Source organism: Staurois parvus, unplaced genomic scaffold (genome assembly GCF_062004578.1).
Source record: "Staurois parvus isolate SC_StPar_1 unplaced genomic scaffold, SC_StPar_1.0 ptg000947l, whole genome shotgun sequence".
NCBI classification, from domain to species: domain Eukaryota; kingdom Metazoa; phylum Chordata; class Amphibia; order Anura; family Ranidae; genus Staurois; species Staurois parvus.
The window spans coordinates 644,497-667,961 of record NW_028318743.1 but is presented as its reverse complement, the minus strand read 5'-3'; the positions used below and the strand labels follow the sequence as shown (position 1 = coordinate 667,961).

At 52.4% G+C, this 23,465-nt stretch overlaps 2 protein-coding genes across 2 annotated transcripts in view; one reads left to right on the top strand and one right to left on the bottom strand.

Annotated features, from left to right (window-relative positions):
• LOC149441791 (proteinase-activated receptor 1-like) overlaps positions 1 to 23,465 on the bottom strand; it is an 84,146-nt gene that overhangs the window by 31,435 nt on the left and 29,246 nt on the right. The window contains exons 4-5 of the mRNA XM_089656889.1: positions 1,946 to 2,003; positions 1,246 to 1,413 (exon numbers count right to left, since the gene is read on the bottom strand). Coding sequence (XP_089513015.1) covers positions 1,246 to 1,413; positions 1,946 to 2,003 — 226 coding nt within the window. The remainder of the gene's footprint in view (positions 1 to 1,245; positions 1,414 to 1,945; positions 2,004 to 23,465) is intronic.
• Positions 18,422 to 20,389, top strand: LOC149441792 (uncharacterized). Its single transcript, XM_089656890.1, has one exon. The coding sequence runs from the start codon at positions 18,555 to 18,557 to the stop codon at positions 19,893 to 19,895; it is 1,341 nt and encodes a 446-aa protein (XP_089513016.1). The 5' UTR covers positions 18,422 to 18,554; the 3' UTR covers positions 19,896 to 20,389.

The following is a 23,465-nucleotide window of genomic DNA, read 5'->3' as shown; positions in this document are numbered from 1 at the left end:
CTGCCTCTTGTCATTTTTACACTACTTTTTTTTGTGAATGGGTAACACACTCATTCACAGGGGGGGGGGGGTTGGCTTAGATCTGGGGGCCCCCTAGTTAAAGAGGATTTCCAGATTCTGATAAGCCCCCTACCCCCAGACTCCCACAACCACAGCCTAGGGTTGTGGGGAAGAGGTCCTTGTACCCATCAACAAGCCCACCTCCCATTTGAGGGCATGTGGCCTAGTATGGTTCAGTAGGTGGAGGGGGGCGCTCGCTCGTCCCCTCCTTTTTCTGACCTGCCAGGCTGCATGCTTGGATAAGGGTCTGGTATGGATTTTGGAGGGGGACCCTCATGCCATTTAAAAAAAAATGTTAGCATGGGGGTTCCCCTCAAAATCTATACCAGACCCAAAGGGCTTGGCATGGATGGGGGGGGGACCCCATATCTGTTTTGTTTTTTAAATGTTTAATTGTCGGGCAATGCTAACAATTATTTTTACACCTTTTAACCCCACTGACAGCTGAAACATGAATGAATGTCTCACTACTAAAATACCGCATGACAGAATGATATAACTCATGCCGTATTGTAGTAACTGAGCGTATCTTATCACATACTCAGATGCAGCAAGATACTGCTTAGTAAATTGTTCCTGTTCGAAGTTCATGGTCGAACATTCTGTAGGTTTGAACTGAAGGGGGGTGTTCGGCCCATCACTAACTGTTGTACTTCAGCTTCCCTTCTTCAAGCTGAAATACATTGGATGTCGCGGGTGATTTACTGAAAATGTTAATTCTCCTAGGCTAGTTCTGACCTTCGGACTTCCTCCAACACTGACTTAGAGCAAACATGTCACAAGTTTATAGTAAGGACAAAAGTCCTGATCTGCAAACTGTTCAGGGTCTGTGGAGGAGGGTCAGCCTGGCAAGAAGAATATGAAAAAGAAAGGCCATTAATGCCCCTTGCTCCAGGTCTCCTCTGGATGGTGTAGACAGTAAAGGGGAGAAGGTTAGGGGAAGGTGAGGGAGCCGAGACATGACCTCTGTATCAGAAAATGCTGTGCCCCTGACATAGGAAGATGAATGAAAAGCACACAAAATTGTTAATAAAATAAAGGAAAATGTCACAAACAACTGGATGAGATGATTCTGCAGAGGTTGGTGATCCCATCTGCAATGGTGAGGTCAGATCCCCATGAGGTAAAGGTTCAGGTAAAATGCTACATAACGAGAGTCAATATCATCATCCCGGAGTGGCTTACCATTTGTGAAATGATCCCTTTCCAGTGTAAAGGCCTGAACCTGGACATCTTGGAGCACAACGCTCACATTGGGACCAATCCTCAATATCACTTCTTCAGAAGTAAATGAATGTCCAAGTGGGGTAACCCAGGATTTTAGAGACATAAAGAATCCTATGTTGGTCGCATCTGTAAACCAAAAACACAGATTACATGTGAGCATGACTGCCAACTGTAAGAAGACAAATGATGTATGATCAGAGGATGGTATACATAGGAGACAAGGCTGGACATGGCTAGAGATGGTATACAAAGAGAATGATGCTATACCTGTATAGACTAATCTACTGTACAAGGCAGCCCAGCTGAGCACCATGAGGGCCATTACCCAAGCTAACAATTACAAAATATAAGCAGGGTGAACAAGATCAATGCATGGATACAAGGCTGAGCTCAGCTAGGACTATTATACCAGGAACCCTTCATAAAGAGCACAGCAGGTGTACAGACCAGGGAACTCAACTCAGGGATGGTGGGAGCCCCTCATAAAGGGGAAAACAAGTGTACAGGTTCCGGAACTCAGTGCAGGGATCTCACCAGTGGGCTCTTTAAAAGACAGAAAAGACTGCGGGGTGTAACACCACTAGCTTCCACCACTGGTCAGTTGAGTAAACTTCATGTTTAATAAATAATAATAAATTAGGATCATTTATTGTATTACCTTCTTCCTTTATGTGAGTATAAACCTTCCCCAGGTAAAATGAACTCTCCGTCTTGTTCTACAAAAGAATAGTACAAATGGTTCCATCAATACAATTGTTACTAGTTGTGTCCCACATATGATATGTATTACTGCTGGTGCAATGCATTGTGTCATGCTTTTGGACACCTTTGCAGCCCATTTCTATGATTCCCCCCCCCCCCCCCGCCCAGGACAGAGGGTGGAGTAGGGGGTGGAGCTAATAGCGGTGTGAAAAGTAGAGCCATTCTCCAAGCTCGTCCTTCAGGAGCCGCAGGAGCCAGTGATGGCAGAGAGATGGATGTGGAGAAGATCTGACAGTGTTCTCAGCCCTCCTGGAACTATGAAGCTATTGTACACTGTAGACTTTGCAGAGATAGCGAGTAATAAAAGTGCCGGAGCAGAGCGAGCCAATCTCCTCACTCTGCTGGCATTGATCACTTTGTAAGCCCCCCATGTGATGACTGTAGGACCCCCACTAATAGGAGGACCATCTGGGAGAGGACAGAGGACATATGAGAAAGACTATCCTCCCTCCACCGGCCATGTCTGCAGCAGTCAGTATGTACTGCTCTCCTACATGGAGCCTGGACCTAATGGGTGCACAGTGTTCTGCGCTCTGCACCCATGGCCTGCATAAGTTCACCTTTTCAGGCAGAATTTGACTTTTCATAATAAATAGAAGCCTTTTCTAATATTTTTCTGCCCAAGCCATCCTAATCTACTTATCTCTCACAGTCCATGGCAGCCTTTAGGCCCAGATCACGTTAGTGTAGCCCACGGGCTGTTGTGGCCACGTTTCACCCACGGAAACCATGTTGTCATTTTGACCATGGGGTTTCCGTGTGGTTCCCGCACCCACAATCACATGGTGATCGTGCTGTGGGATGTGATGCGTGGGGGTGCCATTCATAATTAATGTCACCCCCCACAAGAGAAACACAATATGGCTGTGGGTGGTTGCGGGGCCAGGTGTGATTACTGCAGCAGCCGCATAGTGTGAACCAGGGGTCAGTCTGCACCTCTCTGTTCAGAATTTTAAACAATATATTCTGGACCCATCACTTCCTGTAGCATCATGTGACCATCCAAGAAACTTCATATCCCATCGTGCACTGTCATAATGTATCAAAAAATGGAGTGTTTTACTTCTCTGGACCTCACCTCCCTCATCACTATACCCCCTCCTTTTTATTTCCACCCACTTTCCTACTTCTTTCTTTAAGGTAGCCATACACCATACAATCTGATTGTACAGTCTCCTTTAGATCTCCCATCAGCTTTACAGCATAATGGCCAGCCTGATTTGATACAAACTGAGTAGGTTTTTCAGGTGGGTCCTCCTGTTCTATAATTTTGGTAAATCTAAAGGAAATTGTGCAGATATTGTATGTAACACCCTGCAGTAATACTGGCTGCAGGATGTTAAATGGACACAAGATGGCAGTGTTGTGCAGCTCAGTTATACAGACTTTGTTGAAGAAAAGCTTTGTTGGACTTGTAGGCTGATAGCAGGACTTTGCTGCTTAATAACGAGCTAACAAACTACATTTTCCAGAGGGACTGGCTAAGGGGGCGGGGACAGATAAATACAGAAGCCTGGGAACCAGAGGACAGGAAGTGAACAGTGAGAGTCGGAGAGCAGGTGTGAGGAGAAGGCTGTGCGGGACACTGGAGATCCGAGCTGGACCAGACTGCAGAGAGTGAAAGAGAGGAGGAATCATTGACCGCTGACAAGCCGGACTGACAATCCTGACAGCAGGTGGACCGGGGTGCTTTTATCTGCATTGCTCTATGATGGAGGGATTGAGGGAACACGGGGGCCCCTCTACAGAGAGACTATCCTCTATATGACCAAGGCTACCAATCGGTTGAGAGAGCTCCATACTCAAATCATCTAGGTTACAAGTGACATTGCTAAGCTGAATGTATTTCTTTCCCGTTCAGCACCCTCTGCTTCACAAGTTATTGTGCTAAGGCTGAGATTGTCTGGCCTATCCTGCCCTGTGGCCTACTGATTATTACACTCTCAGCACATTGAATCTCAGGATTCTGCTGCAATAGATGCATTCTGCAGATCGAGGTACATTCATGTCTCAGTTACCGTCTGTTCTACTCATGAAGGAACTTCCTTATCACCCTAGATTGTCACCCATTAATGAGGAATGAACCCCTGCTGACGACTGCTTCCACCCCGTTCCACAATCTCAGTCTAATCTCAGATTTTACTCTGTGTGGTAAAGAAATATCATCCAAATTGAACCTCACTTAAAGGAGAAGTTCCCTTCCTTTGTGTTAACACTCTCTTGAGGAAATCTTGCCTCTACATCAAGAAAAATTTAAACCCTCCTGTGCACCAACTAGGGCCCCATCAAGCATGCAGAAGATTGGACAACTCTGTGTTAAATGGACAAAATGGACAAAAAAGGGACATTGATATATCTAATTAAATACCCCCTTTTTCAGAGTTAAACCCAGCCCCCAGTAACTGAGAGCCCAAACATGATTTGCAGGACATCTAAGAATTGATTGAAGTGGTGCTGTGTTGCAACCCTTATTAGAGTCTTCTGAGAGTGTTATCTGGTACCCCAGTGTTTCTCAACCTTTTTTCAGTCAAGGCACCCTTTAAAATTATGAACAGTCTTGAGGCGCCCCATTCTAAAATGTGAAAAACTGTCCTAATAGTTCTATATAACGCAGCGACACCCACACATGTACAGTAGGACATCCAACATTAGAGGGGATTTATTCTTCCAAAGCAAATACACTTTTGCACATTGGTACTGACTAGTATTCCAATGTTTCTCTTCTCCCTCAGCTTTTCTCCATCACTGAGCTAATGTGACCCCAAAAGTGATGGGGAGGGCGGGGGAGGGTTAAACTAGGATGCTGTGCAGGCAGCTGACGTCCTCCTTATCCACTGATGATGTCATTGGTTGTCAGGACACCGGCAGCTAGAAGGTCGTAATGCTGCACAATGAAAACCTTTGGCTTTGTGTAACTAAACGGCAGGCTTGTTCCACCCGCTGGCTTGTATACAAGTTTTGGGCAATTTTTGGACATTTTTGCTAAGGCACCCCTGAAGAAACCCCCAGGCACCTCTGGGTACCTGGGCACCCTGGTTGGGAATGGGCTGTGTTCTCCTATGCACATATTCTCTTGTCATTTTATTGTGCTGCATTCTGACCTCAATATCGGCAAAATATGAATCCACTCTAAACTGTGTGTGAGTCTAGTTTATGGTTTTATCCAGGGGGTCCTCCTGGTCCAAGGTCTAGGGTGGAGTCAGCGGGGGTGGGGCTTTCAAGGCAGGTTTGGGACAGACAGGGAACTCGAAAAATACTCAAGGGGGTAGGTCTACATGTACAATCAGGTTGCATAGTGTGTGGCCAGCTTTATACAAGTACATAGGAGACACAGTGTGTCCCTGGAAGTCTGTAAAGCTCATTAGAGATGAGCGAATCGAAGTAGGCGAAGTGGAATTCGAGTCAAATATTGGAAAATTTTTCCTAAAATGGCGGCGACATGTGCGGCGACGGAGCGGGGATGTCTGGGAAGGCGCGCAGACAAGGCGCGCTGACCCATAATGCATTCCTTAATGACATGTGATCGCATTAGCCAATCAGCAGCCAGCCAGCCAGCACTGTGTAATGGTCGAGCTATAAATAGCGGCCATTTTAGAATTCTTCATTTGCCTCCAGTCATTGAACAGAGGCAGACTGCTCTGTATTAGGGACAGAGTTAGGGCCACAGAAACGATACTTGGGGACAGAGAAACGTTACTTAGGGACAGAGAAGCATTACTCAGGGACACAGAATTGTTAATGAGGGCCACAGAATCGTTACTTAGGGCCAAAGAAACGCTAGTTAGGGCCACAGAATTGTTACTCAGGGACAGACAGAATTGTTACTGAGTGCCAGAGAATTGTTGCTTAGGGCCACAGAAACGTTAGTTAGGGCCACAGAATTGTTACTCAGGGACAGACACAGAATTGTTACTGAGGGCCACAGAACTGTTACTTAGGGCCACAGAAACGTTATTAGGGACATAGAATTGTTACTCAGGGACAGACAGAATTGTTACTGAGTGCCAGAGAATTGTTACTTAGGGCCACAGAAACGTTAGGGCCACAGAATTGTTACTCAGGGACAGACACAGAATTGTTACTGAGGGCCACAGAACTGTTACTTAGGGCCACAGAAACGTTATTAGGGCCACCGAATTGTTACTCAGGGACAGACAGAATTGTTACTGAGTGCCAGAGAATTGTTACTTAGGGCCACAGAAACGTTAGGGCCACAGAATTGTTACTCAGGGACAGACACAGAATTGTTACTGAGGGCCACAGAACTGTTACTTAGGGCCACAGAAACGTTAGTTAGGGCCACAGAATTGTTACTCAGGGACAGACACAGAATTGTTACTGAGGGCCACAGAACTGTTACTTAGGGCCACAGAAACGTTATTAGGGCCACAGAATTGTTACTCAGGGACAGACAGAATTGTTACTGAGTGCCAGAGAATTGTTACTTAGGGCCACAGAAACGTTAGGGCCACAGAATTGTTACTCAGGGACAGACACAGAATTGTTACTGAGGGCCACAGAACTGTTACTTAGGGCCACAGAAACGTTAGTTAGGGCCACAGAATTGTTACTCAGGGACAGACACAGAATTGTTACTGAGGGCCACAGAACTGTTACTTAGGGCCACAGAAACGTTATTAGGGCCACAGAATTGTTACTCAGGGACAGACAGAATTGTTACTGAGTGCCAGAGAATTGTTACTTAGGGCCACAGAAATGTTAGGGCCACAGAATTGTTACTCAGGGACAGACACAGAATTGTTACTGAGGGCCACAGAACTGTTACTTAGGGCCACAGAAACGTTAGTTAGGGCCACAGAATTGTTACTCAGGGACAGACAGAATTGTTACTGAGTGCCAGAGAATTGTTACTTAGGGCCACAGAAACGTTAGTTAGGGCCACAGAATTGTTACTCAGGGACAGACACAGAATTGTTACTGAGGGCCACAGAACTGTTACTTAGGGCCACAGAAACGTTACTCAGGGACACAGAATTGTTACTGAGGGCCACAGAACCGTTACTTAGGGCCACAGAATTGTTACTCAGGGACAGACACAGAATTGTTACTCAGGGACACAGAATTGTTACTGAGGGCCACAGAACCGTTACTTAGGGCCACAGAAACGTTACTCAGGGACACAGAATTGTTACTGAGGGCCACAGAACCGTTACTTCGGGCCACAGAATTGTTACTCAGGGACAGACACAGAATTGTTACTGAGGGACACAGAATTGTTACTGAGGGCCACAGAAACGTTAGGGCCACAGAATTGTTACTCAGGGACAGACACAGAATTGTTACTGAGGGCCACAGAACTGTTACTTAGGGCCACAGAAACGTTAGTTAGGGCCACAGAATTGTTACTCAGGGACAGACACAGAATTGTTACTGAGGGCCACAGAACTGTTACTTAGGGCCACAGAAACGTTATTAGGGCCACAGAATTGTTACTCAGGGACAGACAGAATTGTTACTGAGTGCCAGAGAATTGTTACTTAGGGCCACAGAAACGTTAGGGCCACAGAATTGTTACTCAGGGACAGACACAGAATTGTTACTGAGGGCCACAGAACTGTTACTTAGGGCCACAGAAACGTTAGTTAGGGCCACAGAATTGTTACTCAGGGACAGACACAGAATTGTTACTGAGGGCCACAGAACTGTTACTTAGGGCCACAGAAACGTTATTAGGGCCACAGAATTGTTACTCAGGGACAGACAGAATTGTTACTGAGTGCCAGAGAATTGTTACTTAGGGCCACAGAAATGTTAGGGCCACAGAATTGTTACTCAGGGACAGACACAGAATTGTTACTGAGGGCCACAGAACTGTTACTTAGGGCCACAGAAACGTTAGTTAGGGCCACAGAATTGTTACTCAGGGACAGACAGAATTGTTACTGAGTGCCAGAGAATTGTTACTTAGGGCCACAGAAACGTTAGTTAGGGCCACAGAATTGTTACTCAGGGACAGACACAGAATTGTTACTGAGGGCCACAGAACTGTTACTTAGGGCCACAGAAACGTTACTCAGGGACACAGAATTGTTACTGAGGGCCACAGAACCGTTACTTAGGGCCACAGAATTGTTACTCAGGGACAGACACAGAATTGTTACTCAGGGACACAGAATTGTTACTGAGGGCCACAGAACCGTTACTTAGGGCCACAGAAACGTTACTCAGGGACACAGAATTGTTACTGAGGGCCACAGAACCGTTACTTCGGGCCACAGAATTGTTACTCAGGGACAGACACAGAATTGTTACTGAGGGACACAGAATTGTTACTGAGGGCCACAACCGTTACTTAGGGCCACAGAATTGTTACTCAGGGACACAGAATTGTTACTTAGGGCCACAGAAACGTTACTCAGGGACACAGAATTGTTACTGAGGGCCACAGAACCGTTACTTAGGGCCACAGAATTGTTACTCAGGGACACAGAATTGTTACTGAGGGCCACAGAACTGTTACTTAGGGCCACAGAATTGTTACTCGGACAGACACAGAATTGTTACTCAGGGACACAGAATTGTTACTGAGGGCCACAGAACCGTTACTTAGGGCCACATAAACGTTAATCAGGGACACAGAATTGTTACTGAGGGCCACAGAACCGTTACTTAGGGCCACAGAATTGTTACTCAGGGACAGACACAGAATTGTTACTGAGGAACACAGAATTGTTACTGAGGGCCACAGAACCGTTACTTAGGGCCACATAAACGTTAATCAGGGACACAGAATTGTTACTGAGGGCCACAGAACCGTTACTTAGGGCCACATAAACGTTAATCAGGGACACAGAATTGTTACTGAGGGCCACAGAACCGTTACTTAGGGCCACAGAATTGTTACTCAGGGACAGACACAGAATTGTTACTGAGGGACACAGAATTGTTACTGAGGGCTACAGAACCGTTACTTAGGGCCACATAAACGTTAATCAGGGACACAGAATTGTTACTGAGGGCCACAGAACCGTTACTTAGGGCCACAGAATTGTTACTCAGGGACAGACACAGAATTGTTACTGAGGGACACAGAATTGTTACTGAGGGCCACAGAACCGTTACTTAGGGCCACAGAATTGTTACTCAGGGACACAGAATTGTTACTGAGGGCCACAGAACCGTTACTTAGGGCCACAGAATTGTTACTCAGGGACAGACACAGAATTGTTACTCAGGGACACAGAATTGTTACTCAGGGACACAGAATCGTTGAATTAAAGAGTATGTCAGACAACATGCAGAGGAGTGGCAGAGGAGGCAATGTTTTAGGAGCGAGCAGACGTGGCAGCAGAGGAAGGGGTCGAGGCAGCACTATTCGCAGCCAGAGGCCAGTGCTCCCGATGTCATCCAGCAGTCGTGTCTCCACCGACAACCCTGCCGTCATCGATTGGTTGGCTCGGTCGTCTTCCTCTTCCCAGGTCACCTCTGACACCTACAGCCAATGGTCGGTGGGTACGTCAGACACAACCGTTAGTTGGCATGGCCCGGGAGCAAGCCCACTAAAATCACGTGTCCTCTACCTGCCCCTGTCCTTTGCTGTTCCCTCACCAAGCGAAGTATCGCATGCTGTGGGCTCAGCCCCACTGTACAGTGAGGAAGAGCTAACAGAGGGCGGTCAGGAATGGGGGGAGACATCTGCCTTTTCAGCAGCCAGGCGAAGAAGTACTGGCGAGGAGAGTGGCTCGGTAGCCGGTCTAGAGACAGGTCTGTCTCCTGACCCAGACGCAGCCGAGGGGGCTAGTAGTGAGGCGGAGACCCTACTTGATGATGAGGAGGTTGATCGCACTTGGCAGCCTCGTCGTCATCAGGTAATTTCTTCCGCATCATCAGGAGAAGAGGGTGCGAGCTTGGCAGCGAGCGAAACAGTCGGTGGGTTGCCCAGGAGGCAGCAGGGTCGCAGCAGTGTCAGTGGAGCCAAACGGCCACGGAGTACAGCACCAGCTCCACTGCAGCCTACCACCACGGCCAGTAGTGGTGCCGGTGCGCACGGAGGAAGTAGCAGTCAGCCAGTGAGGAGTAGCGGGGGCAAAGTTTCCTACTCGGTGGTGTGGCAATATGCAGCGTCACCATTCGGTGGCCTGGGAAAACCGTGATAAAGATACGGCGGTTCTGCCTGCCCCAGCCCCCGCTCCATCACCCGCTCCGTTACTTGTTCCGTCACCCGACGTCAATCGCCCTCTATCAGCCAGTCAAGGCTCCAACACCTCTGCTGAGGGGAGTTGTCGCTCGTTGGCATCTTCCGCTCGTTCAGATGCTCCTTCTCCTGCTACTCCTCTTCTCGGATTCCGTCAGCAGTCTTTCTTGGAATCCGTTTCCAAGAGACAACAGTTTGCGAGCACGCACCCGACGGTGCAAAAGCTGAACGTCCTCCTGTCCAAGTTGCTGGTGCTGCAGTCCCTCCCTTTCCAACTGGTGGACTCAGCACCTTTCCGAGAAATGATGGCTTGTGCCGCGACGCGGTGGAGAGTGCCAAGCCGTCATTTCTTCGCCAAAAAGGCAGTGCCAGCCCTGCATTCACATGTAGAAGAGATGGTGGGCCAGTCTTTGAGCATGTCGGTCTCTGCCAAAGTGCACGGCAGCGCCGCCGTGTGGAGCTGTAACTACGGTCAGGGACAGTACATGTCATTTACGGCACACTGGGTGAACGTGGTGCCGGCACAGCCGCACCAGCAACTTGGACAGGTCACGACGCTTTTGCCTCCACGTTTGCACGTCCTTGGTCCAGCAAACATGTCCGCCTCTACCACCTCTTCTTCCGCCGTGTCCTCAGCCGCCACCCCCGTGCCAAGTCCCATTACCCGACCGGCATATCACATGTGCAGGGCGCAACGGTGTCACGCTGTGCTGCACCTGGTATGCCTTGGCGAACGTAGTCACACAGGGGAGGAACTTCTGAGTGTAATGAACAGAGAAATCGACAGATGGCTGTCTCCGCGCAAACTGAAAATCGGAACCATGTTGACCGACAACGGAAAGAACATGGTGTCTGCTCTGCGTCAAGGAAGGTTGTGCCATGCGCCATGCGTGGCTCACGTGTTCAATCTGGTTGTCAAGCGGTTCCTAAAATCCACCATCCCACTGCAAGACATCCTTAAAATGTCACGTAAACTTTGCATGCATTTCAGCCATTCCTACACCGCAAAGCACACCCTCATTGAGCTGCAGCGGCAGAACGGAATTCCACATCATCGCCTGATCTGCGACGTTGCAACAAGGTGGAATTCAACCCTACACATGTTAGACCGCCTTTACGAGCAGCGAAAGGCCATCACCGATTTCCTGATGTTACAAGCGGATAAAGGTACTCCCCTGTGTAACTTCGATGTCAGCCATTGGCAGCTCATGCGTGACACCTGCCGCTTGCTCAGGCCCTTTGAGGAGGCCACGCTATTCGTGAGTCGGCAGGACTATGGGATGAACGACGTCATTCCTCTGTTGCACGTCCTTGAACAAATGCTGTTAACAATGGCTGGTCAGGGTGCGGTAGACGTGGCGCACAGATCTCAACGCCACATGACCCCTGTGGGGCCAGGACAGGAAGAAGAGGAGGAGGTAGAGGAGGACATTTGTGCTCAGGAATTATTGAGTGAAATGGGTGGTTTTTCCACTCAGCGGACAGGAGTGGAGGAGCAGGAGCATCTGGGAGAGGAGGAGGAGAAGGAGACAGAGGACCCAGACGCACCATGGCAGTATGCTGTGGAGATGGAGGCAGGGAGTCCCTCGCATTCCTTGGCGCAAATGGCCCATAGCATGCTCGGTTGCTTGCGTAGCGACAGCCGAATAATAACCATCAGACAGAGGGATGACTTTTGGCTGTCCACCTTGTTGGACCCTCGCTATCATTCCAAAATGGTGGCCTTTTTCACACCTGCTGAGAGGGAGGCCAAAATTACGTACTATAAAAACCACCTATGTAGTCAGTTGGTCTCTGCCTTTGTGCGCCAATGTCCATCCTCAGACACTGTGGGCCCTGTGCGCTCGCGTTCCGCTGCCATGGCAGCAGGGGAGGGGTGGGGTGGTAGGAGCAGTGGCAGCTCCACCAGCAGGGGCTGCCTCAGTCTGCAGTCGATGATGAGTAGCTTTCTTCACCAGCGCAGTGAGGAAACTACTAACCAGCCGCAGCAGCAGCAGCAGCATCAGGTGGACCTGGAGCAGGAGCTCAAACAACAGGCTTGGGCCTACTTGGACAGCACCCTGCCAACCGAGGTAGACAATCCCCTTGACTACTGGGCAACGAAACTTGACCTTTGGCCCCAACTAGCTGAATTTGCCCTTGAAAGGCTGTCATGCCCGGCCAGTAGCGTGGCATCGGAGCGCGTGTTTAGTGCGGCAGGAGGTATTGTAACTCCGCGGAGGACACGACTGTCCACCCAAAGTGTGGAGAGACTCACGTTTGTGAAAATGAATCAGGCGTGGATTAGTCTGGATTTCAAACCACCAGTTCCTGACACAACTGACTAAATCCACCATGAATCATGCCACAAACATGTGCCACTTTAAGGTCTCCTCACACACTGCTGGTGTATTCCATTTTTTGTCATAGGGTGCTGGCAGATTACGGGCCTCCCATTGCTGCTGTCTCCATCGCCACACTCTGCCATGTGCCACATTCAGGTCTCTTCACACTGCTGGTGTGTTGAATTTTTTGACATAGGGTGCTGGCAGATTACGGGCCTCCCATAGCTGCTGCCAGGCCCCTAATCTGCCATGGGCCCCTATATACCGCCTCCTCATGCTGCTGCCAGGTCCACAGTCTCTCATGCCATGTGCCACTTTCAGGTCTCCTCACACTGCTGGTGTGTTGAATTTTTTGACATAGGGTGCTGGCAGATTACGGGCCTCCCATAGCTGCTGCCAGGCCCCTAATCTGCCATGGGCCCCTGTACCGCCTCCTCATGCTGCTGCCAGGTCCAGAGTCTCTCATGGGTCCCTGTACGGCCTCCCATTGCTGCTGTCTCCATCGCCACACTCTGCCATGTGCCACTTTCAGGTCTCCTCACACACTGCTGTTGTGTTCAATTTTTTGACATAGGGTGCTGGCAGATTACGGGCCTCCCATAGCTGCTGCCAGGCCCCTAATCTGCCATGGGCCCCTATACCGCCTCCTCATGCTGCTGCCAAGTCCAGAGTCTGTCATGGGTCCCTGTACGGCCTCCCATTGCTGCTGTCTCCATCGCCACACTCTGCCATGTGCCACATTCAGGTCTCTTCACACTGCTGGTGTGTTGAATTTTTTGACATAGGGTGCTGGCAGATTACGGGCCTCCCATAGCTGCTGCCAGGCCCCTAATCTGCCATGGGCCCCTGTACCGCCTCCTCATGCTGCTGCCAGGTCCACAGTCTCTCATGCCATGTGCCACTTTCAGGTCTCCTCACACTGCTGGTGTGTTGAATTTTTTGACATAGGGTGCTGGCAGATTACGGGCCTCCCATAGCTGCTGCCAGGCCCCTAATCTGCCATGGGCCCCTGTACCGCCTCCTCATGCTGCTGCCAGGTCCAGAGTCTCTCATGGGTCCCTGTACGGCCTCCCATTGCTGCTGTCTCCATCGCCACACTCTGCCATGTGCCACTTTCAGGTCTCCTCACACACTGCTGTTGTGTTCAATTTTTTGACATAGGGTGCTGGCAGATTACGGGCCTCCCATAGCTGCTGCCAGGCCCCTAATCTGCCATGGGCCCCTATACTGCCTCCTCATGCTGCTGCCAAGTCCAGAGTCTGTCATGGGTCCCTGTACGGCCTCCCATTGCTGCTGTCTCCATCGCCACACTCTGCCATGTGCCACATTCAGGTCTCTTCACACTGCTGGTGTGTTGAATTTTTTGACATAGGGTGCTGGCAGATTACGGGCCTCCCATAGCTGCTGCCAGGCCCCTAATCTGCCATGGGCCCCTGTACCGCCTCCTCATGCTGCTGCAAGGTCCACAGTCTCTCATGCCATGTGCCACTTTCAGGTCTCCTCACACTGCTGGTGTGTTGAATTTTTTGACATAGGGTGCTGGCAGATTACGGGCCTCCCATAGCTGCTGCCAGGCCCCTAATCTGCCATGGGCCCCTGTACCGCCTCCTCATGCTGCTGCCAGGTCCAGAGTCTCTCATGGGTCCCTGTACGGCCTCCCATTGCTGCTGTCTCCATCGCCACACTCTGCCATGTGCCACTTTCAGGTCTCCTCACACACTGCTGTTGTGTTCAATTTTTTGACATAGGGTGCTGGCAGATTACGGGCCTCCCATAGCTGCTGCCAGGCCCCTAATCTGCCATGGGCCCCTATACCGCCTCCTCATGCTGCTGCCAAGTTCAGAGTCTGTCATGGGTCCCTGTACGGCCTCCCATTGCTGCTGTCTCCATCGCCACACTCTGCCATGTGCCACATTCAGGTCTCTTCACACTGCTGGTGTGTTGAATTTTTTGACATAGGGTGCTGGCAGATTACGGGCCTCCCATAGCTGCTGCCAGGCCCCTAATCTGCCATGGGCCCCTATATACCGCCTCCTCATGCTGCTGCCAAGTCCAGAGTCTCTCATGGGTCCCTGTACGGCCTCCCATTGCTGCTGTCTCCATCGCCACACTCTGCTATGTGCCACTTTCAGGTCTCCTCACACACTGCTGTTGTGTTCAATTTTTTGACATAGGGTGCTGGCAGATTACGGGCCTCCCATAGCTGCTGCCAGGCCCCTAATCTGCCATTGGCCCCTATATACCGCCTCCTCATGCTGCTGCCAGGTCCAGAGTCTGTCATGGGTCCCTGTACGGCCTCCCATTGCTGCTGTCTCCATCGCCACACTCTGCCATGTGCCACTTTCAGGTCTCCTCACACTGCTGGTGTGTTGATTTTTTTGACATAGGGTGCTGGCAGATTATGGGCCTCCCATAGCTGCTGCCAGGCCCCTAATCTGCCATGGGCCCCTGTACCGCCTCCTCATGCTGCTGCCAGGTCCACAGTCTCTCATGCCATGTGCCACTTTCAGGTCTCCTCACACTGCTGGTGTGTTCCATTTTTTGTCATAGGGTGCTGGCAGATTACGGGCCTCCCATTGCTGCTGCCAGGCCCGTAATCTGCCATGGGCCCCTGTACCGCCTCTTCATGCTGCTGCCAGGTCCAGAGTGTGTCATGGGTCCCTGTACGGCCTCCCATTGCTGCTGCCAGGAGGCAGCAGGGTCGCAGCAGTGTCAGTGGAGGCAAACGGCCACGGAGTAGAGCACCAGCTCCACTGCAGCCTACCACCACGGCCAGTAGTGGTGCCGGTGTGCACGGAGGAAGTAGCAGTCAGCCAGTGAGGAGTAGTGGGGGCAAAGTTTCCTACTCGGCAGTGTGGCAATTTTTCGTCAAGCCGCCCGAGGAAGTAAACGTAGCCGTATGTCGACTATGTGGCCAGAAAGTCAAGCGTGGCCAGGGGGCCCATGTTGGGACTACAGCGTTGCGTCAGCATATGCAGCGTCGCCATTCGGTGGCCTGGGAAAACAGTGATAAAGATACGGCGGTTCTGCCTGCCCCAGCCCAGGGTTCCATTTTGTCATAGGGTGCTGGCAGATTACGGGCATCCCATTGCTGCTGCCAGGCCTTAATCTGCCATGGGCCCCTATACCGCCTCCTCATGCTGCTGCCAGGTCCAGAGTCTCTCACGGGTCCCTGTACGGCCTCCCATTGCTCCCACTCTGCCATGTGCCACTTTGAGGTCTCCTCACACTCCTGCGGTTTTCCATTTTGTCATAGGTTGCTGGCAGATTAAAGGTCTCCCATAGGTGCCGCCAGGCCCCAAATCGGCCATGGGCCCCCGTACCGCCTGGTCACGCTGCTGCTGGGCCCACAGTGTGACCTGGGTACCTGTACCGCCTCCCATTGCTCCCACTGTACCATGTGCCACTTTGAGGTCTCCTCACACTCCTGCGGTTTTCCATTTTGTCATAGGTTGCTGGCAGATTAAAGGCCTCCCATAGGTGCCGCCAGGCCCCAAATCGGCCATGGGCCCCCGTACCGCCTGGTCACGCTGCTGCTGGGCCCACAGTGTGACCTGGGTCCCTGTACCGCCTCCCATTGCTCCCACTCTACCATGTGCCACTTTGAGGTCTCCTCACACTCCTGCGGTTTTCCATTTTGTCATAGGTTGCTGGCAGATTAAAGGCCTCCCATAGGTGCCGCCAGGCCCCAAATCGCCAATGGGCCCCCGTAACGCCTGGTCACGCTGCTGCTGGGCCCACAGTGTGACCTGGGTCCTTGTACCGCCTCCCATTGCTCCCACTGTACCATGTGCCACTTTGAGGTCTCCTCACACTCCTGCGGTTTTCCATTTTGTCATAGGTTGCTGGCAGATTAAAGGCCTCCCATAGGTGCCGCCAGGCCCCAAATCGGCCATGGGCCCCCGTACCGCCTGGTCACGCTGCTGCTGAGCCCACAGTGTGACCTGGGTCCCTGTACTGCCTCCCATTGCTCCCACTCTACCATGTGCCACTTTGAGGTCTCCTCACACTCCTGCGGTTTTCCATTTTGTCATAGGTTGCTGGCAGGTTACAGGCCTCCCAAAGGTGCCGTCAGGCCCCAAATCGCCAATGAGCCCCCGTAACGCCTGGTCACGCTGCTGCTGAGCCCACAGTGTGACCTGGGTCCCTGTACCGCCTCCCATTGCTCCCACTCTACCATGTGCCACTTTGAGGTCTCCTCACACTCCTGCGGTTTTCCATTTTGTCATAGGTTGCTGGCAGATTAAAGGCCTCCCATAGGTGCCGCCAGGCCCCAAATCGCCAATGGGCCCCTGTACCGCCTGGTCACGCTGCTGCTAGGCCCACAGTGTGACCTGGGTCCCTGTACCGCCTCCCATTGCTCCCACTGTACCATGTGCCCCTTTCAGGTCTCCTCACACTCCTGCGGTTTTCCATTTTGTCATAGGTTGCTGGCAGATTAAAGGCCTCCCATAGGTGCCGCCAGGCCCCAAATCGGCCATGGGCCCCCGTACCGCCTGGTCACGCTGCTGCTGAGCCCACAGTGTGACCTGGGTCCCTGTACGGCCTCCCATTGCTCCCACTCTACCATGTGCCACTTTGAGGTCTCCTCACACTCCTGCGGTTTTCCATTTTGTCATAGGTTGCTGGCAGATTACAGGCCTCTCATAGGTGCTGCCAGGCCCCAAATCGGCCATGGGCCCCCGTACCGCCTGGTCACGCTGCTGCTGGGCCCACAGTGTGACCTGGGTCCCTGTACCGCCTCCCATTGCTCCCACTGTACCATGTGCCACTTTCAGGTCTCCTCACACTCCTGCTGGTTTCCATTTTGTCATAGGTTGCTGTATGGCCTCCCATTGCTGCTGCCTCCACCGCCACACTGTGGCTCCACACTCTGGTTTTGGCCCCGTGACTGGCCAAATGAGTGAAATGTGCGGTGATTCTAAGATCGACGGCACTCATCTGCATGTCATACTGACTGACAGTATTATTTCTCTTCCCCAGCAGACTCCAAGGGCATTTAAATTAAAGGTACAGTGTTCTGCACTAATATTAAGTCTCTCTGAAGCCTAGAAACACCCTTTTCCCGAGTCATCTTCTAGGACAGCTCACTTGAGAGATAGGGCTCCTCCCAGGAAACACCCGCTCCACCTTTTTTCCCCTTTTATAGGCGTCCTCTCTCCCATTGCCCCCAGTTTTAGTGTTTCCTCCGGCCAGGAAGGAGCTACGCCCATTTTTTGTTTTTATCTGGGCTCTCTGGCGGAGTACAGAGGGTCCCTGGCTGAGGCCCCCCCTTCCTCCAAGCGAGGCAGGGGCCTTGTGAGGGGGGGGACCTTTCAGCCAGTTTCCACTCGGGGAATGCCCGTTGTAGGGTGGGGGCGTCGGCCCCAGATGGTCCCAGCGGGGCTCTCCAGGGGGGTAGAGCCCGCTCCGCCGACCGAGGCATTGGTGCCTTTCCCTGCGGGGTTTCAGGTAAGTCTTACCTGCTCCTGGGATCCCGGCAGCATGGCCAGGAGGCTCGGCTGCGGAGGTCTGGACGCTGCGATCGCGTCACTTCCGGGCGCCGGGTGTCGTCACTTCCGGCGCAGGAGCAGGGAACGGCCGCCGCCATCTTGGAAATGGGCGGCGGACCGTGGAAGGAACCCGTGCCACGGCCGCTTCTCCACCGGCGGCCGTGAGAGGGAGGTCGGCGAGGGGGGATCGCAGGGGGGGGGCGGAGCTCACCAGCCCCTGAAAAACCGCCGCACCGAGGCAGAGTCTGCGGCAGCATGGAGGCAGATCTGTCAGGAGCGGGGGAGGCCTGCAGTAAGGTAAGGGCCTTTGGCAACTCTCTTTTGTTTTTGCCCCCCTCCTCCCCCCCCCCCCTCCCTCCCTCCCCCCCCCCCCCCCCCCCCCCCTCCTCCCCTCCCGGGATGATTGGGTGCCCCCCACGCACACACAGCCCCCCTCTCCCCCCCCCAGGCCCACGGCTGGAGCTTTCACAGTGGCACAGGGGGGGAGGCGTTGTTTTTACAGACGCATGAACGCATGTATCTCCTTGTCCCCAGATGGGCCCACAGGAGGAGGATAGAGGGGAGAAAGAAGCTCCTTGTGAGCAGAAAAAGAAGTGTGCCACTTGTAGGAAGAAGCTGGCGAGCTCCTGGAGGAAGCAGCTCTGCCAGGGGTGCATAGACAAGCTCATCAAGAAGGAGTCTGGATCTTTTTTTAAAGATTTCCTACAAAATATGACACAGGAAATGTCCAAGACATTTCAAAGCTTCAGGGAACAGAGGCCGGGGCCGGCCCAGGATGAGCCCCAACCGGGCACTTCTGGCACCCAAGGGGGGAAAAAGAGGAAGCTGGACAAGGTAGCGCCGGTAAGGGACTGGGAAGAGGCCGAACAGTCGGACACCTCAGACTCGGAGGAGGGTGAGATTGAGGCTCAGGGCCCAAAGGCAGACAGGTTCCTTTTTCAGGTGGAAGACACGGAGGACCTGTTAAAGGTGATCTATGAGACCCTGGATCTGGAGGAGGAACAACAGGACCTCTCTCTCCACGACCAACTGTACGCAGGGCTACAGGCAAAAAGCAGCCGTACATTCCCAGTACACCCTGCCCTGTGGTCCACGATCAGGAGGGAATGGGAAGAGCCAGAGAGGAAAGCTTTCCTTCCCAAGAACCTCAAGAGACGTTTCCCCTTTAAGGAGGAAGATGCCTCGGTTTGGGAGACTTGCCCAAAGCCAGACGCCCCTCTCTCGAGGATCTCGAAGGACACGGATCTGTCCTTTGAAGACGGTGGGTCCCTAAAGGACCCAATGGATCGGAAAGCAGATGCTTTCCTGAAGAGGGCATGGGAAGCATCCGCAGTAAATTTTAAGCCTGCAGTGGCAACAACCTGCGTGTCCAGAACCCTGGATGTGTGGTTGGGGCAGCTCCGTTCGCATCTGGAACAAGGCACCCCGGGGGAGGAGATTCTGAAGTCCCTTCCGGTGCTGGAGAAAGCGGTGGCCTTCATCGCGGACGCATCAGCAGAGACCATCAGACTCTCTGCTAGATCTACAGCGCTCATAAACTCGGCGCGGAGGGCTATCTGGCTGAAATCTTGGCAGGGGGATCTGGCCTCCAAGTCTAAACTCTGTGGCCTGCCGTTTGAAGGAAAACTCCTTTTCGGCCCGGAGCTGAATTCAGTCCTGGAAAGGTCGGCAGACAGGAAAAAGAGCTTCCCGGTCCCCAGCAGGCAGGTCGGACGGAAGGGGTTTCGCCCATCCAGGCGATACACGTCAAGGGAAGCTAGGTTCCAAACCCAGCGCCCAGGCTGGGGCGCGAGAAGAGGCAGGAACGAGCCGAGAGGCAGGGGAGGTTTCCTTTTCAACCCCAGCCAGAATAGACCCAAAACCCAGCAGAAGTGACTGGAGAGGCCAGGTGGGAGCGAGGCTGGGGCGCTTCCACGCACAATGGCTAAGGATAACCCAGAACACCTACATTCTGGAGGCCATCCACAGGGGGTACAGAATAGAGTTCACAAGGGCCCCCCCTCAGAGATTCTTTGCAACACCCCTGCCAAAGGACAGGGCCATGGCGGATGCGTTGGTGGACCTCCTACAAGATATGCTCAGTCAGAATGTTATCTGCCAGTTGAGAGAAGAGGAAAGGGGAAGTGGATTCTTCTCCCATTTCTTCCTAAGGAAAAAACCGTCAGGTGCTTACAGGATGATATTGAATCTGCGGAAGGTGAACGAGTTCGTGAGGCCCAGCAAATTCCGTATGGAGTCCATATACACGGTGAAGGATCTCCTTTCACCTGGGGTGTTCATGGCCTCGATAGATCTGCAAGATGCATACCTGCATGTCCCGATAAGAGAAGACTCCAGGAGATTCCTGAGGTTTGCGCTGGAAGGCGAAATGGGTCCAGTGCTATTTCAGTTCAACACACTCCCCTTCGGCCTGTCGTCGGCCCCGAGGATCTTCACCAAGATTCTAGCGGAGCCTTTAAGAGTTTTGAGACTGGAAGGGATAAACATCATCCCCTATTTGGACGACCTGCTTTTATTTGCGGGCACAGAAGGTGGCCTGAGAACGCACATCGAACGTACGATATCTTTTCTGGAAAGTTTGGGGTGGCTTATCAACAAGGAGAAGTCGCAGCTAACCCCCTCCAAGAGGATTACGTACTTGGGGTACGTCCTGGACTCCGCACAGGCCCGGTCATACCTCACATCAGAAAAAGCCCTCAACCTGCGGCAGGACACAAAGGCCCTCAGGAGGATGTCGACCTGCACGGTCAGGACCGCGATGAGAATAATCGGGCGGATGACAGCGGCAATACCAGGGGTGCAATGGGCGCAACTTCACTCCAGGGTTCTGCAAAATCACACCCTTTCCCACTGGGACGGCAGCCGAGCAGGTCTGAATTCCAGGATCCGCATCACGCAGGAAGTGAAGGAGTCACTAAAGTGGTGGGGAAGCACTCTCACTTTGGAACGGGGAAGAAGTTGGAGGTTGGCCAGCCCAGTGCGGATCACCACGGATGCAAGCATGACTGGTTGGGGTGCCCATATGGAAGACGGCCTCGCCCAGGGCACGTGGGGTGCAGTGGACTCCAGCAGGTCGTCAAATTACAGGGAGCTGTTGGCAGTTTTCAAGGCACTTACGACCTTTCAGGAAAAGATAAGGGGGAGGGGTGTCCAGGTTCTCTCCGACAATACCACTGCAGTGGCATATTTGAACAGGCAGGGAGGCACAAGGTCCCCAAGGCTGATGGAGTTGGCCGGATCCCTCCTGAGCTGGGCGGAGGAAAACCTGGAGTTCATCACGGCAGTACATCTGAAAGGGGACCTGAACCAATTGGCGGATCAGCTGAGCCGAAGAGAGGTCAGCCAGACAGAATGGTGCCTCAGCCAGTCAGCGTTCGATCAGATTTGCGCCAGGTGGGGCTCCCCCTCTATCGATCTATTTGCCAACGGCCAGAACACAAAGCGGGAAAGGTACTTCTGCCTGCAGAGGGACCCCAAAAGCGAGGGGATAGATGCGCTTGCCCAGCAGTGGGAAGGAGACCTCCTTTATGCCTTCCCTCCATTCAGACTACTGCCGCAGGTGATACAGAAGATCCAGTTGTCTCAAACCACAGTTGTTCTGATCGCACCATTCTGGCCCAAGAGATCTTGGTTCTCCCGGTTGAAGGAGCTCAGTTTAGCGGACCCTTGGATGATGCCACCCACACGCGATTTACTCACCCAGGGGAGGGTGATGCATCCTCATCCAGAAAGGCTGTCCTTAGCGGCGTGGCTTCTGAGCGGGACCGGCTAGCGGAAATGGGGCTGTCGGCAAGAGTGGTCGCCACCCTCTTGGAGGGCCGGAAGAGGTCGACGAACGCCTTGTACGACAAGGTCTGGAAGAAGTTTTCCGCCTGGAAGGTCAGAAACGCAGCACCGGGCACGCCCATTTTGCATGCCGTTCTTGAATTCCTTCAAGCCGGTGCGGATAAGAATCTGGCCGCCAATACCCTCAAAGTACAGGTAGCGGCTCTGTCGAACTTTCTCGAGCTGAGGTTGGCGGCAGACCCCTTGGTAATCAGATTCCTGAAGGCTATCTCCAGGCGCCGTGCCCCGTCCTTGCCAAAACTGCCAACATGGGACCTGGGCACAGTCCTGAAGAGCTTTCAGCGGGGGCCCTTCGAACCGCTGGATGAGTGTTCGCTCAGGTTTTTGACGCTTAAAACCATCCTCCTCACGGCACTAGTTTCTGCCCGCAGGGTCAGCGAGTTGCATGCCCTTTCAGTGATCGAGCCGTACTGCACCATCTTCTTGGATAGGATCATCCTCCGCACGGACGCGGCCTTCCTACCTAAGGTCGCGTCACACTTCCATAGATCTCAGGAAATAGTAATACCTTCCCTGGAGGCCGATCCGGGCAGCACGGAAGACTATAACAGGTTAGACGTTCGACGGTGTTTGATCACGTACATCGAACGCACGAAGACATGGAGACACTCGTCCCGGCTTTTCGTCCTATTCCAGGGGCCAAGGAAGGGGGACGGTGCCTCCAAGGGCACCATCGCCAGATGGATCAGGGAGGCAGTTTCGGAAGGTTACAAGTCGGCAGGCCTGTCACCACCGCCCGGCCTAAAAGCCCACTCCACGAGGGCCACTGCGGCCTCCTGGGCGGAAAAAGGGGGGGCCTCCCCCGGACAGATCTGCAGAGCCGCAACGTGGTCCAGTTTCGCCACCTTCACTAAGCATTACAGGCTGGATCTGATCGGCAGCAAGGACCAGGCATTTGGCAGGAAGGTCCTACAAGCAGGGTGCCCGCCCTAATGTACGTATTTCTATTCTACTCCTCTCAAGTGAGCTGTCCTAGAAGATGACTCGGGAAAACGCAGTTATTTACCTGTTAACTGTATTTCCAGGAATCTTCTAGGACAGCGTAACTCCCCCCCGATTACTGTTTGATCACACAATTATGTGCAGGTATGTTGCGAACCTATGGGGGATGTCTTTATTACCGGTTTTCTTCTTTGTTTTCTCCTAGGCCTTCGGTCATATTCTTATACTGGGGGCAATGGGAGAGAGGACGCCTATAAAAGGGGAAAAAAGGTGGAGCGGGTGTTTCCTGGGAGGAGCCCTATCTCTCAAGTGAGCTGTCCTAGAAGATTCCTGGAAATACAGTTAACAGGTAAATAACTGCGTTTTTTAAGTTAAATTCACCGCAAATATATTCGACTCAAATCGAATATTTGCCACGAATTCGCCGAATCAGTCGAATCGAATTTTTGAATACTTCGCTCATCTCTAAAGCTCATCATACACTATACAATATGATTGTACAATCTCCTTTAGCTCTAGGGAACAAGGGAAACAATGATGAAGGCAAAGAGTGCCTGGGTCAGACGGGTCCAGAAGAGGTCAAACTGCGGCTTGTATTACAACCTCTGACCTCTTTTGGACCCGCTCGACCCAGACACTCTTTGCCTTCGTCATTGT